General features: G+C 36.4%; 1 protein-coding gene and 1 long non-coding RNA gene across 2 annotated transcripts in view; one reads left to right on the top strand and one right to left on the bottom strand.

Annotated features, from left to right (window-relative positions):
- The window catches only part of LOC127862345 (tetratricopeptide repeat protein 4-like), a 31,351-nt gene extending 21,161 nt beyond the window's left edge, over window positions 1-10,190 (bottom strand). Inside the window, exons 1-4 of the mRNA XM_052401430.1 lie at window positions 10,117-10,190; window positions 6,605-6,915; window positions 5,322-5,430; window positions 538-699 (exon numbers count right to left, since the gene is read on the bottom strand). Of these exons, the coding sequence (XP_052257390.1) occupies window positions 538-699; window positions 5,322-5,430; window positions 6,605-6,907 (574 nt within the window). The 5' untranslated portion in view covers window positions 6,908-6,915; window positions 10,117-10,190. The remainder of the gene's footprint in view (window positions 1-537; window positions 700-5,321; window positions 5,431-6,604; window positions 6,916-10,116) is intronic.
- A 246-nt stretch (window positions 10,191-10,436) lies between these two features.
- The window catches only part of LOC127862354 (uncharacterized), a 118,593-nt gene continuing 110,203 nt past the window's right edge, over window positions 10,437-18,826 (top strand). Inside the window, exon 1 of the long non-coding RNA XR_008040556.1 lies at window positions 10,437-10,653. This is a non-coding gene — a long non-coding RNA (uncharacterized LOC127862354). The remainder of the gene's footprint in view (window positions 10,654-18,826) is intronic.

The following is an 18,826-nucleotide window of genomic DNA, read 5'->3' as shown; positions in this document are numbered from 1 at the left end:
TCGAATTACATTATCCTAGCTTAAGTATTTTATGAGTAAACCCATGAGTCAGATTTTTAGTACAGACAGACATACGGATAGATGAACAAGTCTTTTTTTTCCTTCAACCATATATCACCTGCAACCAAAAATTGTGTTTATAATCAGACTGAAATAGCCTCCATATTTCTCATCTGGCCCTCTATCCACATACCATGTTTATCATCCTAGCTTGAGTCCACTTTAAATTACCCCAGGATCAAGATTTTACTTTTCAATTATTTCAGTATCCATAGCAACAACAATTTTTGTCTCGTGAAGGAACTGAAATAACGTGCATATTCCCCAGCAATCTATCTACATAAATGTACCAAGGTTCAACAACCTAGCTTAGGAACTTTTGAATAAACAGCAGGATCCAGATTTCTAAGAATAGACAAACACAACGGTAAAGGGCTTATACAGCAGGGACATAATTTACGATACACTTTTAACAATCTTTCAAAGATTATTCCTGTGAAGTTTCATGAAAGTCTACTGCATATGCCTAAACTGTACCTAGATGGAACTGGGCAGCGGCCCTATTTGTGTACAAGACAGCATTGAGCAGACGGTCAGAGCACCTGCCCTTGATGCCCTCTGTGTAGTTGTCAATGGCGATACAGTACTGCTTCTTCTGGAACTCATGGTTGCCATCTTCCTTGTAGGCTTCAGCCTGAGCTGAATGGTAATAGTATTTCTTGTAAAAAACAGTTTGTGATAATATTCGTGCAATGCAATTGATAGAGGGCAATATTGTTTCTAGGGGTAAATGGGATTTTGGGGTAAAACTTCATTAATTTAAAGGAATGTAATGTGGGATGTAGCCTTAACTAGGTGACAGCTATAGATTTATACAAGACATGATTTGATAAGCCTCATATATCAGCACATTCCACTTATTTGATCATATTTGACCTTTTACCTGTATATGTGATTATATCATGTGATATAGGGAAACAGGTATTGAATGTGACACAGAGCTTTATAATGTTTTACATTTATGCAAAGCATCCCCAATAAGGTAGTGGGGCTACTATCCCCAACCAAGCGATCCCCTAGTGGCGATCAAGGGGACGGCCTATATACATGTATATATATATGAGCCGTGCTCTGTGAACAGGTGGTTTAATGCATATGCGTAACATATCGTCCCAGATAAGCCTGTGCAGTCCGCAAATCAGGGATGACACTTTCAGCCTAAACTGTATTTTCACTAAGAAGAGACTTCCTTTAAACAGATAATAGCATAAAAGCAGAAGGTGTTGTCCCTGATAATCCTGCACAAGCTAATCTGGGATGACACTTTATGCACATACATTAAACCCCCTTTCCACAGAGCACAGCTCATATAAAGGTTGCTAACTGTGAGGTAAGTAATGGTCTCCCTGGACAAATAAATAGCTTCAGACCATTTTTTGTACCAGAATTTCGGCATACTCATCCTCAATGTAAATATTCTACATGTATCAAAGGAACACCATGCAAAAACCGACCCAACCCAACAAGAAAGAGAATTCAAGTATCCACATCATGAACTGGAATGCAGGAGTTAGAAACAAGAAGACAAAGATATAGACTTTTCTGCTCGTACACATCATCAACATCTGCTTCATCAGGTAACACCCCTGCAAGAGGGGGAGACCTTGTGGACCAGAGGGAACAGGCATTTAAAAGTAATGGAAGGAAGAAGGGAGTAGAGATGACCTGGTAAGAAACAGCCTAATAACATCGAAATGACTTTCTACAGGGAGAAAGCAGAGAACATCCACATATAGATAACCACTAGAGTAGCACTAGAGCTGGTCATCTACTACTGGTCCAACGACAAGATGCTACCACTAGACACCATCAAAGTCCCAGATAGGGGCATATTCATTGATGAAGAGTTCAACAGCCAGTTCCTAAGTAGTTGGGGAATGACATTATTGAAGGGAGAAGAGATAGAAGCATGGCAAGAAGAGAAATACATGAGTATTGTTAATGACCCCACTGGCAAGCCCACAGTGAGTACGGTATCAGTCACAGGAGGAAATTCCGTATATTATTTTTATATATATATGCCACAATCGCATATAATTTTTTTTTTACGGGATTTCCTCCTGCGGCATCAGTAGGACTATTCGGCATAAGTTAAGAGGAATTGACCATCAATCTGTCCTACTTGCTCTTGGTGACACCTCCACCCACCCCCTCCCCAAGCATGGAATTACCAGAAAGCCAAATAGCATCTTAAACAACAAACTGATGCAACACCTTGCAACAGAGCTCCAGATAAGGGTCGTATTTTCGTAATTACGAATTATTTTCAAGTCCATTACGTATTTATTTTAAAATCTTGTCGTACCATTAAGAATTACAAAATCAAGTTACGAATATTTTTTTACATCGGTTCGTATCGATTGTTATTGAGTTCTTTTCGCGTATAAAAGATCTTTTCGGTGTTAAACTTAAATGGTTATCGGGTTTGTTTAACAAAGCGCATTTTTTCCAATAAAAGCAGCGTGTACAGTCTATCTGTCAATAAACAATGGCGGCGCCCAGAGAGCGTCCTAAAAAACTGCAAAGCGTTCAAAAACACGCTTTTAACATATTGTACGCAAAGTGAGCCGAAGTTGAATGTTAAGAAATACATTATAGAAAAGATCTTATACGATGTTGTATGTTCAGTTGCCGAAACAGTCGGAAAAGCTACAAAAAAACGCGACACGACGGGTCCAAACTTAAACAAAAAAAAATTGAATGAGTGGAAGGGACAATTCCCGTGGCCAATTGTTGAAAAGATTGAAGGGGAGACCCGTTTTAATTGTGAAATATGTAAAAATTCATCGCAGGCATGCAATCTAAGCATAGTTTGGGTATATGAAGGTATTTGAAAATAAAATTGTATAATACTGAATAGACACTGTTGAACTCGTTTAAATTAAGTTGCTAGTATGTTTATTTAGATTTTTTGCATGAAAATAAACATTATTATTTATTTTTAGGTGACTGGTCATTTAGAAAAGTTAAGAATTATTTTCCAAAACTTAGTAGTAACGTTAAGAATAAAATTTCAGAGTTAAGAATTATTTTTGAAAATCTGGTAGTAACGTTAAGAATTTCACAAAACCTTATCTGGAGCTCTGCCTTGCAAGAAACACCAATGGCATAGCATGTCACTTTCACACATGCATCATCAAGGCAGCAAAATACAATACTAGAGGGGTCTGTAAGATCAACTCTCCATACTGGACCCAAGAATTACAGAAATGTGCACCACAATAAGATCCAATCCATAGGGGGGTCTGTGAACAACATCAAACTCCAAGAAAGCTGGAGAGAACAATAAAGAGTTGAAAGAAATAAAAACTTAACATACACAGATCGTACCAAGCTAAGGATACGGACCAACACCTAAAATGGTGAGAGCAACAGGGATCAGGAGATTGCCTTGGAAGAAGGAAGAAGAATCTTGACAGGAAGGGGGGCCTCAGCAAAACCACAACCACCAATTTTACATTATCAACCAAATTCAGTCTGGCAAACTGACCATGGAAAACGCTCCAATCAAGTAGGAAGACAAACTTGTGGGGTCATATTAAACAAGAGATTACCACAGAAACAACAGGTAAGAAACACAGAGGCATAAGAAGAGTGCAGAGGGTGGTGGAGCTTGTGGAGGTGCTACACTGCACAAACTACAGAGCTGAGGTGGCAGCCTTGATCCATGCTGCAAACTGTAACAGATTGAATCATCATCTCCAGTAAAGTTGACAAACACTTCCATTCTTCCTAACAGATGCTTTGTCAGTATAGAAAGCAGGAACAGCCATTAAACTGCCTAAACTCATAACTGAAATACATCAAGCAGCGACCAAGAATAAAAACAAGAATTTATTTTGAAATCCACAGGTATATAGCAATGTTATGGTCGAGACCAGAATTGTCAAATTTAACTTCTAGACCTCTAAGTGCAGCCTTGACCTTTTGAAAAAAAAGACAGGTATATAAAGGACTTGTTGATTTATGATGGTTTACATAAGTTATTTTAAAAATCATCAATATATGGCAAAGTTATGGCTGTGATGGAAATTATCAAACTGTTCTATGGCCAAATATGACCTTTGAACTCTAAGCTTGACCTTGACCTCAAAAGTAGGGAGATTGGTTTTATGGACGACATTTTACGGACGACATGGCATCTTAGGCTGGTTTACATTTGATTGAAGCTATTTTAAAATCCATCCATTTTTGGCAAAGTTATGACTTAGACAGGAATTTTTAAGCTGTTTTACGGCTAAATTAGTACTCTGACCACTAAGTGTGACCTTGACATTTGAGGTATGGAGACAGGTGTTACATGCAGCGAGTCAGCTTATGATGGTTTGCATTGTTGCAAATTTATTTTAAAATCCATCAATAAATGTCAAAGTTATTGCTTAGACAGGATTTTTTGGACTGACAGCCAGACAGATGCACGGACGGACAGTTTGACTGCTATATGCCATCTTCTTTGATGGGGGCCAAAAAAACTCCATCAATCAGCCTTAATACAATTCTAAAATCTCATTAAAGTGTTAAGTACCAAAACGTTTAAAGCAAAAAGTCCACAATGGTTTTCCGGATATAGTGTTTATCTTACACTCGGGAGATTTTATGTTTAACCACCAGTCTTACTGTGTTCTCAAGAACTTTTTAAAAAAAAGAACTGGTTCTTTACAGAAAACTGTCTTGAGGGTCTGTTTATGCCAAAGGCTTTAAATATAATACGGCTAAAAATAAGTAATAAGTAACTAAGTGTTCATTCAGTATTAATGATAACATTAATAGAAATAGTATATCTGACATTCCGATTTCAAAATTTAACAACCAATAAAATCCTACAAACCATAGCAGTTTAATAGAAATATTTTAATTAATATAAGTCGTGTCCTGAGAAAACTGGGCATAATGCATGTACGTAAAGTGTCGTCCTAGATAAGCCTGTGCAATTCGCACAGGCTAATCAGGGACAACACTTTCCGCTTTCATGACATTTTTCGTTTAAATAAAGTCTCTTCTTAGCAAAAATCCAATTTAGGCAGAAAGTGTCATCCCTGATTAGCCCTGCATTAAGCCCAGTTTTCCCAGAACACGACTCATATATATCCATTATATGCAATGAAAATACTTTTATGACACATGCTTATAGCCGAGTCCCTCCTGCATTCTGACCTGATTGGCAAAACAGGCCTTGGACTTAAAGAAGTATGAAAATTATTTTAAGGCAAAGATTTAAATTTGACCAATTGTCCAACACCTAGCTGTTTTAAACTCATTACCTATAGGATCTTCAGACTCATATTTGAGTCTCATCAGACCTTCCATCTCAGCAGACATTGGCTTTGTTGGGTCAAATTCTGTCATGAAAGCTGGATGATTGCTAAAATCCTGAAATAATTCTGTCATGAAAGCTGGATGATTGCTAAAATCCTGAAATAATTCTGTCATGAAAGCTGGATGATTGCTAAAATCCTGAAATAATTATGTCATGAAAGCTGGATGATTGCTAAAATCCTGAAATAATTCTGTCATGAAAGCTGGATGATTGCTAAAATCCTGAAATAATTCTGTCATGAAAGCTGGATGATTGCTAAAATCCTGAAATAATTCTGTCATGAAAGCTGGATGATTGCTAAAATCCTGAAATAATTATGTCATGAAAGCTGGATGATTGCTAAAATCCTGAAATAATTCTGTCATGAAAGCTGGATGATTGCTAAAATCCTGAAATAATTCTGTCATGAAAGCTGGATGATTGCTAAAATCCTGAAATAATTCTGTCATGAAAGCTGGATGATTGCTAAAATCCTGAAATAATTCTGTCATGAAAGCTGGATGATTGCTAAAATCCTGAAATAATTCTGTCATGAAAGCTGGATGATTGCTAAAATCCTGAAATAATTCTGTCATGAAAGCTGGATGATTGCTAAAATCCTGAAATAATTCTGTCATGAAAGCTGGATGATTGCTAAAATCCTGAAATAAGAAGACTCTTCATAATGAAAATAAAATAAAAGGGCCAGGATGAACCCCAGTCTCTTACATGAGTTTAAGATATGCACTGTGAAAATATTACACTGTAAAACAACCTATCCAGCTGAATTACTAGTACTTAAACTGAAGAAAATAAATAATAATATTGAAAACACTCTCAATTTTAAAGTATTTGTTAGCAAAAAACAACAACTCCTTTTTCTAAAGTTTAGTCATAACAATGTGATCTATCAAAATCCAAAGGGCCCCATTCCCAGACTGGTGAACACAAATACTGTTCTAAACCCTCTCACACAGGGCAGCTTTATAAGAAAACAGTCAATTACATGGCCATATCTCTATCAGGTGCTTTACCCCAATGACACGAATACCTAACGGACCACTTCAGTCCAATTATAACCCAAAAATAGAATGCAACCTATTCCTCATATTGACACTGAAATATTCATGTATTTTTTGGTAAAACAAACATTTTTTCATGTATAATAAAACTATATATAACAAAAAATTTGTTTTGTTGATGAATATATTATTTATTTGTGTGTGTGAATGTGTTATGGAGAACTACCTCTAATGTTCCATCATCTGACTTTTTCATGTTTTCCATGGCATTAATAAGAACATCAAGATCTTCATCAGTCATCTCTCTGCTTGACTCGGGTATAGTTTCATTCCTTGCAACATCAACATTTTTCAGTCCAGTTTGACTAGTGTCTGTTTTGTTGGCTCCAATCTTCTGTGTATTGTCACCTGGTTCATCTTTTACTATAGTGTTTGATGGCTTATTCCCAGTATTTTCACTGTTTTCATTTTTTCGTTGTTGTGGATTCCCATCATAAATGTTTTGCGTTGATCCAGATGAACTGGCCATTTCTCTTGCTGTATGAGAAACAAAAGCATAGATTAGTGGACAATAAAAAAAGAAAGGCATCAAATGATTTTTCGAGATGTCATTTGTTTCAAATAAAAATTTTATATGGTCAATTTCTAGCTACAAAACTAAGAGGCCTGTTGGGAAATTGAACAACAACTGAGTCCATTTTTTTGGTAGAACATGTAATTGGTGTTACAAGGGGCTAAAAACAGCCAAGATCAAAGGCAGTAACTACTGAGCTCAATGTTGACACAAAATCCATTACATCAGCACCTTGAACAAACATCATGAGTCAAATATCAACAAATACTCTTAAAGCAAGATGAATTGTTATGTTTTGAAAAGAAATAGTGCAGAATAATGGCTGAACAAGATTAGCAAGATTAGTTTAATGGACACTTCTTTAAGAGACAGAACACTCTTTAATTCTTACGTTAGCGTTACCAATCGCTGAAATCGCCATTGGCGATTACAATTCCTAGCTGGCGATTAAAAAAAAGATTTTAATTAAATTGGCCATTAAAAAAAATAGACCCTATGCTTTTCAAATGCACAATCTAACTGCCTGTTTTCAGGTCGTATAAATCGCCAGAAACATCGATAAGATTACGCACATAACACCCTTACCGGAAAGGCCCCAAGGGATATTGACGATCGCCTAGGTCGATAATCCACATGGCTAATGTCTTAATTTGTCACGCTTTACACTGCGTCCAGATATTTTTTAACATTTGGGTTACTCGGCGATTTACGTGATAACTGAATCACTGAAGCGTGCCGTGTAATTACCTATAGATGTAACGATTCAATGTTATCGAAGCGACCAGTGTGGGATTGTCATTTAATAAGATGGGAGAAGTTATGGCATTATTGACATAGCCACTATAAACTAATTTCCCAAGAAACAGCGATTTTGATTGGCTAAAAAAGAAGATATGGTAGCTTACATTTACGTCGCTATGCGACTTGAAAGACAGATTTAGAATGTGAGTTGCAGATTCTGGGAAAAATGGATGCTTCAAACGAAAAAAGAAATTCGAAGCAAAAGAAATTAACACAATTCTTAGAAAAGAAAGCGGACAGAATAATGTAAGCTCAGAAAATGACGATATGTTAGGTTCGCGATCGGAGGTTGTCTCAAAAAGTGCAGACGGGAATGTAGAATCGGAAACGTCTTACCTAACCAGTGTATACAGTTTAAAACAGCCAGTTTCAAAGTTCTACAGTTAACTATTTTTGAATTTATTTCTACAATTTTTATGAACTGACAAGTTCAGGATAGTTTCAACATGAACATACGTTGAACATATTCCTAGTTATACAATGTTGGTTCTTAAAAGAGATTTGTGTGGCCCGGTTAAATTAATCTTTCCTTTGAGTCCCCCTCTTTTAAGTGTAAGAGGGGATCAAGCCCCCTTTTCCTGAAAAAGAGTGGGGGGCCAGAACCCCTATCTACGTTTTTCTAGATGCTGCAACCCTGCATATCCCCAATTAGCAACATCGGATGCTAGCCCAAGTCAGTTATGAAATAATACCTGTCAAGTCTCACGATTTTGCCGTGCAATGCAATGCCGGTCTCACGCTGACTTAGTAATTTCTCACGCATTTCTTAAAAAAAAAAAAAAAAATGAAAAAAGTAATGTTTGGATTTCATAAAATGTCGTATAATTATTACAGAGACGGGCGGGCTGTTTTAGTGGTTTCTAACCTAAATACCACGTACTGAAAACTGTTTAACGGTGTTAATGTATCATTTTAACGACGCCAAAAAATTTGGACCCCGGACCCCCTACATTTGGCTACTCAGTTTTTTTCCTAAGCCCCAACCTAGAATTGTTTACCCACTAACAAGATCAAACTAAAGCATACATAAAATTCAACAGGTATTACTTTTTTGTATCTATGTTTGATTATCATACACTTAAAGAAAGCAGTATCAACAAAATAATAATTCACTCACTTTAATTTAAATAAACATATAGTTAAGTCTTATCAAATATTCACATTTCGGTTAGTATTTAATGACAACTTTAAACGTTGAAAAAAATAAATACAAAACTTGAGAATTCCAATTTTAAAAACAAACTTGACAGAGTTTTAAAGAAAAGAACACAGACACTACGATTGACCGAAGCTTTGAAATAATACAGTGGCTAGTCTTACGGCCCCGTACGGCTAGAAAAGAGGCTAGCCGTACGGCCCAGTACGGCTAGATAAGAGGCTAGACGTACGGCCCCGTACGGCTAGACAATAGGCTAACCATACGGCTCTTCACATATATCCTTTCCTATGGAGATTGTCTAGCCGTACGGCTTATAAAGTATAGAATTGTCATTCAGTGCTTGTATTCAGTAATAAGTTTGTTTAAGCTCATAAAAGTTTTAAAATTCGTCATTGTTACAGCTTCTTTTCATGTAATACGGTTGCTTATTTATTTCTTTAATTAGTTGACGTTCCTTAGTAAGGTGTGAAAAACTGTTTTAATGAGTTGCGGCATCGATATTATGAAATTCAAGGAAGGCAGCCGTCATAGTTAGGTCCTAGAAATTGAGTAACACAAATAATTTAATTGGGTATCTAATTTGATTCTTTAATTAGTCGACGTTCCTATGTAAGGCGTGAAAACTGTTTTAATTAGTTGGGCATTAGATATTATGAAATTCAATTACGGCAGCCTTCAAAAGTAGTTCTCAGAAATTGAGTTACACAAATAATTTAATTATCTTTTAGACAATTGATAAATAGATAGTTTCATACAAGCAATATATCAGTTCACTAAAAATGGCCATGACTTAAACTGTTGGGGAAAAATTTTCCACTTATGGTGCATTTATAGGCAAAATTGAACTGTACCAGCGTTCAAATTGTGTACAGTTTTACAAACGTAGTTCAAGCAAAATTGAGGCTGCTAAAAGCAGATGACCTAAGAAAACTTTCAATAAAAATCTTAAAGTGTCAGAAATTACATACAGTTCTATTCATGGAGGGAAGAACTTAAAATCAGAAGGCAAGCCAATTCAGAAGTAAATAGGATAGCGTTCGCATTATTGATTTTCCTTTATTCAGTTTACTTAAGCACATTATTAAGTGGCCGAAAGAAATTATTTGCTGAGTCTGGTCATAGTCTCAAAGTATATTTTTTAATATATTTATGTGTTATATCAGCCGTACTGCTAGACAATTTCCATAGGAAAGGCTATACGTACAGAGCCCCGTATGATTAGACAAGAGGCTAGCCGTACGGCTACACAATAGGCCTCTGTTTCTAGCCGTACGACTAGCCAGTAGCCACTGCCTTGAAATAAATGTTGTGTCGCGAAAATATATTGCATTTACAAAGAAAGTATATTTTCGAGATTTTTTATAAAAAATTGTCACTTCACAACACCCATACAGCACAATTTATTCATAAATTTTGTTCAAATAAAATTTAATCCACACGCTATTCTAAAATGTGTTAAAGAATCGCATTAACCGAACACATTACGTACCAAAGGGAGATAACTTCGGATTAAATTCACAACCTCAAAAGCTGACTCTCGTCATGCTATTTGTGACATTTATTCGAAAATCAACATGATAAAATACCACATTGTAATTTAGACTATATAAGTTGTATTTATCACATAAAACTTGTAATTATGAATAATGCAGTTTAGAGGCTATCAAAAGTTTGACACAATGGCGGGACACTAAAACCATGTTTTCGTGCACAACCAACTTCAATCTGCCAACCGACCATGGTAATTATATTAGCTCATACACTTATAGTAGTTAAGTATCTAATTGAAATGCCATTAAATACAGGCCCTCTCTTGCAGGGACACAAGTCGGTTGGGACGGTGGGGGCGGGGATCGAGGGAGGGGTACGTGCCTAGTTGCAAAATGGTTGCCAGAGCCGCCATAGCAAAATTTATATAAGGCGTTGGGAGTCCGTTTAAATGGACTAGGGGGTTGCCCTGTTGTGATACAGTGAACGATCTGCCTATCATTGATTAATTCATTTCAGCAGTTGTAACTTGTAGCCACAGGGATCGTTAGGTAAAAAATACTCTATTATACTATATACATAAAAGAATATTTTTACTTAACGGTCCCTATGCTTGTAGCCACTGCATGCTTTTTCCTAATGATATTTCCATAGAATGTCTTTCAGTCTTTGTCCTGATACAAGATCATGAACAATATATGTTTAATTTTATACTTCAATCAGTTCACATTCTTCGCTTTTTAACATTTGGGAGAGTGATTTCAGTTCATCCAAGATTTACTATACCTGTTTCACACTAACTGCGAAAAGTCACGGCCTCGACTTGCTTTCAAACAGTTGCCACATGCAAGTCGGCCTGATATACGTTTAAGGGTCAAAAGACTCAATAACGCGCATTACAGTTCATACATTGTTTAATCATTCTTCATCATTCAACATCAATTCAAAGAACGTTTGCGTTTACGATTACGATTAAGATTGCGATAATCTGAAATAAACAATATTATAAAGTTAACAAAAGGAAAAGAAACACATACCACGCTTGATCTTGACACATGTAAATGAACAATTAATATCAATTACGCATTCTGAAAATAAACTTAACTTCCATTCATACAAAATAAGATTTACTTATAAATATGAATACACTTCTAGGAGACTTCAAAAAATGACCAATAATCCATAAAAAAGTACATTGTAACTTATTTGTTAAATAAGCTCAATACAATACTGAAAACAAGACACACACAAAAATACAAATAAAACTTACTGAACAATGCCAAGTTCCCCTAAAACATACACAAATTCAAACAATACAACCCACTTGTTTCAGAGCCTTTTCCAAACTGATGCATTGGGCGATTTCTAAGAGAACGTTCAGCAAAAATTTACATACATTAATTAATATTCATAATGGTAAACCAATGAAAATATAGAATATAGCCATATCAACCGGTCAAAATATATCTTTAACCAAATTTGGAGTTCCAGAAATGCCATGACCATATTCGGAGTGTCGAAACTTCAAAGAATTGATTAGTATTAGATGTGACATAACAATAAAGTATATGGGTGGTCGACCCTCCCAGTCCCACAACACCGTTATTGTTTAATCATCATTCAGCTATTTTGAACAATGGTGCTAGTCTGCAACAATACCGGTAAGTCAAATCCGGAATTACAAGCTTGAGTAGACAGGTTTTTGAGTCTTCTCTGTCTCTTCTACTTGTGGAGACTTGAATAAAGGCTGAAATGGTCATCTTCTGTAGAAATTTTGTGTGGGTCTTTAGCAAATTTGTTTAAATCCTTATCGTATTGGGTCAAAATGGGTCTTGCCGTGAGAGTTCCAGTTATAAATAGACAGTGAAAATTGGCCAATTTCAAAATTGAGTTGTATTGGGTCAACAACTAAGCACTTTAGAGGCCAAATATATATCCACTTTTTATACACTATGGTCAGAATTTAAGTTCCAATTTTTTATCAGCCACTTGGTTAATGTGGGGTCCAAAACTAGATATTTAAGTCAAATTTAATAAAAAGATTGTGAACACCCTAGTTGAAACATTTATTGCTTTGTGTGAAACTTTGTTTTAAGACATTTTCAAACGATATCTAGGATGGATTCCAAACTGGATCATTTGGGATCAAAAACCAGACCACATGGGTAATTAAATAGAAAGTGTGTAAACACTTTATAGAGGCCACATATATTGCCAAATTTTCATGATGCTTGCCCTGAACATTTGTTTCCATTTGTTTCTTTGTAAATAGAGATATTGTTCCTGTTCATTGAAAAACATGACCACTCTAAGGTGGGGCAGTTTTTCTTAAATGACTTCTGTTTTAAAACTATAAAAGTCACATGTTTGACCTATTAATCAGGAAAACTGCTCAGTAATTTAACAATTTTGTTGTTTTGATGTCTGGGTTGATTTTGAAAATGATTGTGGTTTGTTTAAAAACAAGGCTACCAGATATTGGGATAGTTTTCAAAATAAGTCTATTGTGGAAACTTCCTAAACACTACCTGCTCAGAATAGTTTTGTTATTGGGTCTCAGGTGAGAGCCTTTAGGCCTTTTACCCTCATGTTTTTCAGGGTTTTTTTTGGCCCGATTTTATAGCCGAAATTCGGCTATGTTCCCAATCCCGAAAAGTTTACTTTTTTCCCAAAATGTGGCAAAAAATTTCCAATTTACAAAAAAAAAAACACTTTTTTTTTTAAGAAGTGTCTAATGTGTATTTTATCTCAATTTTAATTCAATAACCTCAAACAAAGTATATGATAAACTTTGTTTAATTTGAATGATTATAAAGAGTTATATCAAATTAAGTACAGTGCAACCTGTCAATAAAGACCACTCAAGGGATTTGGTCGTTGTGGTCTTTGTTCACAGGTGGTCTTTATTGGCAGGGTCGATCGAAACTTTGCAAAATATGCTAGTAGTTTTTAAACAGGTACCTTATTTATGTATGTGCTCTATTGTTTAAATGTTTGAATACTTATGCATGTATACTGAAATAAAGGATTCAAAACACAGTTTCGTTTTACATTTGTATATTTATAACATGTTGTATTTCTATTCCCTTATGTTTTTATTATTTATTTAATTTATCATATACTGTATAAATAACTATTGACATACATGAAGATCATAGGTCCAGACACAGGCAAGAGCCTTGCACTTGCGTCAACAAACCACTTATGCACTAAGTCATTCACTGACGCGAATTCCGACTCACGCTTAGGGCGTTTACTTTCACTGTTTACGTTCTCCTTGAATTCGTCCATAATCTCATGTTTACGCTTTAAAATACTCTGAATTTGTGTTTTTCCTACACCAAGATCACTAGCCACTCGTCTATAACTGTGCCCTTTACCTAACAAACTAATGACCCTAGCGCGTTCTTCCAAGACGCTTGGAAGCCATGATGGTTAACTTGAACTGATAATTTACTTTTCTATAATCTATGAACGTCTTATTACGGAGAAATTTAAGAAGAGAATGACTATCAAAATGTTTGTCTTTAATAGGCATCGTAAATGATATGAAACCGTTAATTTCCTTAATGAGTTTATGAAAGCCCCAAATTTGTCTTTGATATTTTAGGCAATTAGTACATTCATCGCGAGTCACTTAAATACAAAGGCAAATTTTTACACTTTTGACAACCTGTCAAATGCATAAAAGAAGCAGGCGACTACAAATTAGCAATGCATGTTAAATAAACAAACAACTGCTATCGAGTGCAATAAACTGTCACTTGCCAATATCTCCATAGCGACCGACGAGTCCACTGGTAAGATGTGTATCACGTGACTACGCAGCGTCCTGGCGGCCATTTTGTTTTTTGAAAGTTGCGAAATCGTTGATTTTTACAATTGCAGTGGTCGTTATAAGCTATCAAAATGGAGATTTGGGAATGTAAAAGGGTGGTCGTTGGTCTTTGTTCACAGGTGGGCTTTATTCGCAGGTTCAATATATAGTGAAATCGTTCGGGAGGAAATCGGTGTGGTCATTATTGACTGTTGGTCGCTATTAACAGGCGGTCGCTTGGGCAGGTTGGACTGTACTTCAATGATCTGTGAACTTTTCGTGTGGAAAAAAAGGCTAATGAATTTATTTTCCCAATTTCATGAAAATGCAGATAAAATTCCCAAATCCAAAGCCATGGGCTATCTTCCCAAAAAGTGGAGAAAAAAAACCCTGTTTTTTAGCTCACCTGATTGCTTTTGTGACCGGTCTTTGTACGTCATCCGTCTGTCTGTCCATCGTCTGTACGTCCACATTTGTTCGTAAACACTCTAGAGGCCACATTTATTGTCAGATCTTCATGAAACTTGGTCAGAAGCTTTGTCCCAATGAAATCTCGGTTGGAAACTGGGTCGTGCCGGGTCAAAAACTAGGTCACTAGGTCAAAAAAAAGAAAAAACTTGTAAACTGTATAAGTCACATTTCGTGCCCAATCTTCATGTAACTTTGTCAAAATGTTTGTCTTAATGATATGTTGGTTGAATTCAAAAGTGGTTCCGGTCCATTGAAAAACATGGCCGCCAGTGGGCGGGGCAGTTTTCCTTATTTGGCTATAGAGAAACCATGTAAACACTCCAGAAGTCACAATTTTTGCCCAATCATCATGAAAGTTGGTCAAAACATTGGTTTTTTATTGATTTCTCGGACAAGTTCGAAAATGGTCCAGATCGGTGAAAAACCATGGCTGCCAGTTGGCGTGGCATTTTTCTCTAAATGTATAGTGAAAACATGGGAACACTCTATAAGTCGAAAATGGTTCCGGTCCGTTGAAAAACATGGTTTCCAGGGGGACGGGGCAGTTTTACTTATATTTATATAGTAAAAAGTATTTTAAACAATCATGAATTAAGGTCATGTAACATGCGAGACAACTCTTCTAAATATTGCATTTAAGTTTACAGTAGTTACTCCCCTTTGATTATTAATATAGTGAAAACATGGGAACACTCTAGAAGTCACATTTTTGGCTCAATTATCATGAAATTGTGTCAGAACTTATGTTTCCTAGATACGAGAGTTGAGTTTGAAAATGATTCTGGTCAGTTGAATAACATGGCTGCCGGGGGGGGGGGCAGTTTTCTTATATTTATATACAGTCAAACCTGAGAACAGTGGTCAGTCAAGGGAAATTACCAAAGTGACCGTTATCCACAGGTGACCATGGAATTCGGATCACAATTTTAAGATGGTTTGTCAGTTGGTAGTATTGCTACGTCGTAACCCAACCCAGGCGTTTGCATACAGTGTAAAACAAAGGCTCATTGCCGTTAACTAAGCATTATAACAGAAATAACTTACGTGTGTACATTAAATAATACAGAATAATATCTTATATATTGATTTAATTTTATCTTGTTAAACTAAAGCAATGACTTTATCAACGCTGGTATAATTGTTTACTCATGCATCTCGTTCATTCAGTAAATAAAGTTTGTCAAGTGCCGTTGACGTCACATCCGTACAAGTCTAAAAAGCGGATTCGCTGTCATAAACCGATAGTACGGCGTAATTGTACCGTTGAAAGTACCATGTACTTATTACCGGTCATTTAATTAACAATAATTACTTTAAACGTGTCTCAAACTCTGACATATTTTCTTTTGAACATACCCACACAATTATCCCCGTAAAACGAATTGCTCAACACCTTATTTTTTTTTTTACTTGCAGCGTGCCTGTTTCATAATATCAAAGACAATTACCGCTTTCAGATGCTTTAACCGCAACATAGAAGGCCAAATGTGTGTTTTTAATTTTCGCGACTCGAGACGACAGACGTGTGACCGTTGATTTCAGGTCAAACATGAATTTCTGAGTGGAATATAGTGGCCGTTGGCCGTTACAGCCGGGTGGCTGTTATATTCTAGTGTAATATAGTGTTTTTCGTTGGGGAGGATTCCAGACTGACCGTTGTCTGCAGGTGACCGGTAAATGGCCGTTAGGTCAGTTTTGACTGTTTAAAAAAAAGCTTGTGAACACTCTAGAAGTCACATTTTTTGCCCAATCATCATGAAACTTGGTGAACAGATTGGTTTTATATATATCTCAGATGAGTTTGCAAATTGTCCTGATGGGTCAATAAACATGGCTGCCAGGGGGGTGGGGCAGTTTTCCTTAATATGTGACTATATAGAGAAGCCTTGTGATCGAACACTATAGAAGTCACATAGTTTACCTAATCATCGTGAAACTTAGTCAATACATTGGTTTTATTGATTTCTTGGACAAGTTGGAAAATGGCTCAGATCGGTGAAACACACTTTTTAGCTCATCTGATTGCTCAGGTGCGGTTTTAGGATTGGTCTTAGTTCGCTGTCAGTCCGTCCACATTTGGTTTGTAAACACTCTAGCATTCACATTTCTCAAGCATTCTTTATCAAAGTTGCTGAAAGATCTCAGTCAAGTTTGATGATGAGCAAAATCACATAATTAATGCCATAATTATTGCCCTTAGATTGTTCAAATTTTCTTTATATTATACAAAATCCTTGTAAGCAAAGTTTTATGTTTGGTAAGGGGGGTCAACTCAAAATATAGGTCACCATTTCAAATCTTACAAAAACAAAAACACTCCCTACGCCAGAGTTTTGGTTCAATAAGGATGAAACTTGACCAGGATGTTTGTCTGGTCAATATCTAGGTCAAGTTTGACATTAGGTAAAGATTGAATGAACCGACTCCTCTCAGTTGAGCGAACTAGGGCCATCTTGGCCCTCTTGTTTTTAAATACTGCTCTTGGGATAAAAACTGGCCTTTGCTGTAGGGTCTCACATGGTTTTCAGAGACTTTAATTGAAAAATAAATGTTAAATATATTAAATGACAAGACCCAGAGGTTTTGGTATTTTGGTATTTGGTTTGTAACATCCTAAAATGGTCTCCTACCAAATTGATTCAAATCCTGACTTTATGTTCAAAATTGATCCTGTCCTGCTGATAACTCAGCTCAGGTCACTCTAGTGTGTGAAGTCAGGTTAGGGATTCAGGCCCTCTTGATTAACTCTTTCAGTGCGGGAACCGAATTTTGAAGGCCTTTGCAAACAGTTTGGATCCAGATGAGACGCCACAGATCGTGGCGTCTCATCTGGATCCAAACTGTTTGCTATTCTGATAGTATTCTTTGAAAAAAAATCGAAGAAAATGCTAATTTTAGAAATTCAGCAGACGACATTTTAGCAGACGACAAATTTCCCAGCATGCAAAGGGTTAACACACTTCTTGTACAATAATTTTATGGTAATGAAAATCCATATAAGCCTTGCTCTGGGAAAACAGGGTTTAATGCATGTGCATAAAGTGTCATCCAATGTTAGCCTGTTAGTGCAGTCTGTACAGGCTATCCAGGGGCGACACTTTCTGCTTTAACTGGATTTCCCCTTAGAAGAAACTTCCTTATAAATGAGCAAAATACCAATAAAGCCAAAAAGGTTGTCTCTGATGAGCTTGTGCATACTACTATAGGATGACACTTTACCCACATGCCTTTGTCCCAGAGCAAGACTCATTGATGTTTAGGGGGCACACTACAGTTTTTCACAAATCGGCTACTGGCTGCCGGGGTGGGGGAACTGTCCGTCCTCGCAGCTAACACAACGTCTACACCTGAAATCATACAAAACATATCTTCAGTATTGTTGGGGGTATGTCTTCCAAAAAATACATGGATAGCCATGGTGCACCCACTTGCTGTATATTTTTATCATGGAAAATCAGCCAATTTAGGGGTCTGAATGTCACCTGTTTTCGAGGCCATTTCTGTGATTTTCAACACAAATTTACCACTAAACTGCAAATGCCAGTTCATTAAACACTTTCTGTTTTACTGCATCACTAACCAGATATTTGACCAACACCGAAGAATCCTAGGGTCATCCATGCAGTTTTTTGCAGAAATTCAGTTGAGTGGAGGCACCTTTAAAATTCATGCAAAATTAGACTTCGGAGCTAGAAACCAGCATGTACGTATTTCATGACATTGACTGCCCAGCAGACACACTGGCTAGGCACTGGACACATTTTCGAATTCACTAAGCATGCATTTCAAACCACCACCACTCAAATCTGATTCTCTAAACTTGTAAAACACTATTATTGCTGCTCATTTTTATTGTATCCCTATTTATTAGAAATGTCTCCCCTGCCAATTCGACACTAAGGCTCAAAACTGTATAGTGCTACCTTAAGAAACACCATACTATGGTAGAATCAGGAAAGTTGACTATTTTCATGAGGTTTACTCATATATGAGTGTGTACAATAAATTTAAAAATCCTGGGACGACTCGTGTATTTTTATGCCTTGTTTTCTACACATGATAACTTGGTCATTTTCAGCACTGTTTCCCACTATCTGCAGACTGTACTACTGAGCCAGGAATTGCATTATGTTTGCAA

The sequence above is a fragment of the Dreissena polymorpha genome, chromosome 16, assembly GCF_020536995.1.
Source record: "Dreissena polymorpha isolate Duluth1 chromosome 16, UMN_Dpol_1.0, whole genome shotgun sequence".
NCBI lineage: Eukaryota > Metazoa > Mollusca > Bivalvia > Myida > Dreissenidae > Dreissena > Dreissena polymorpha.
This window is presented reverse-complemented; position numbering and strand designations above follow the sequence as displayed.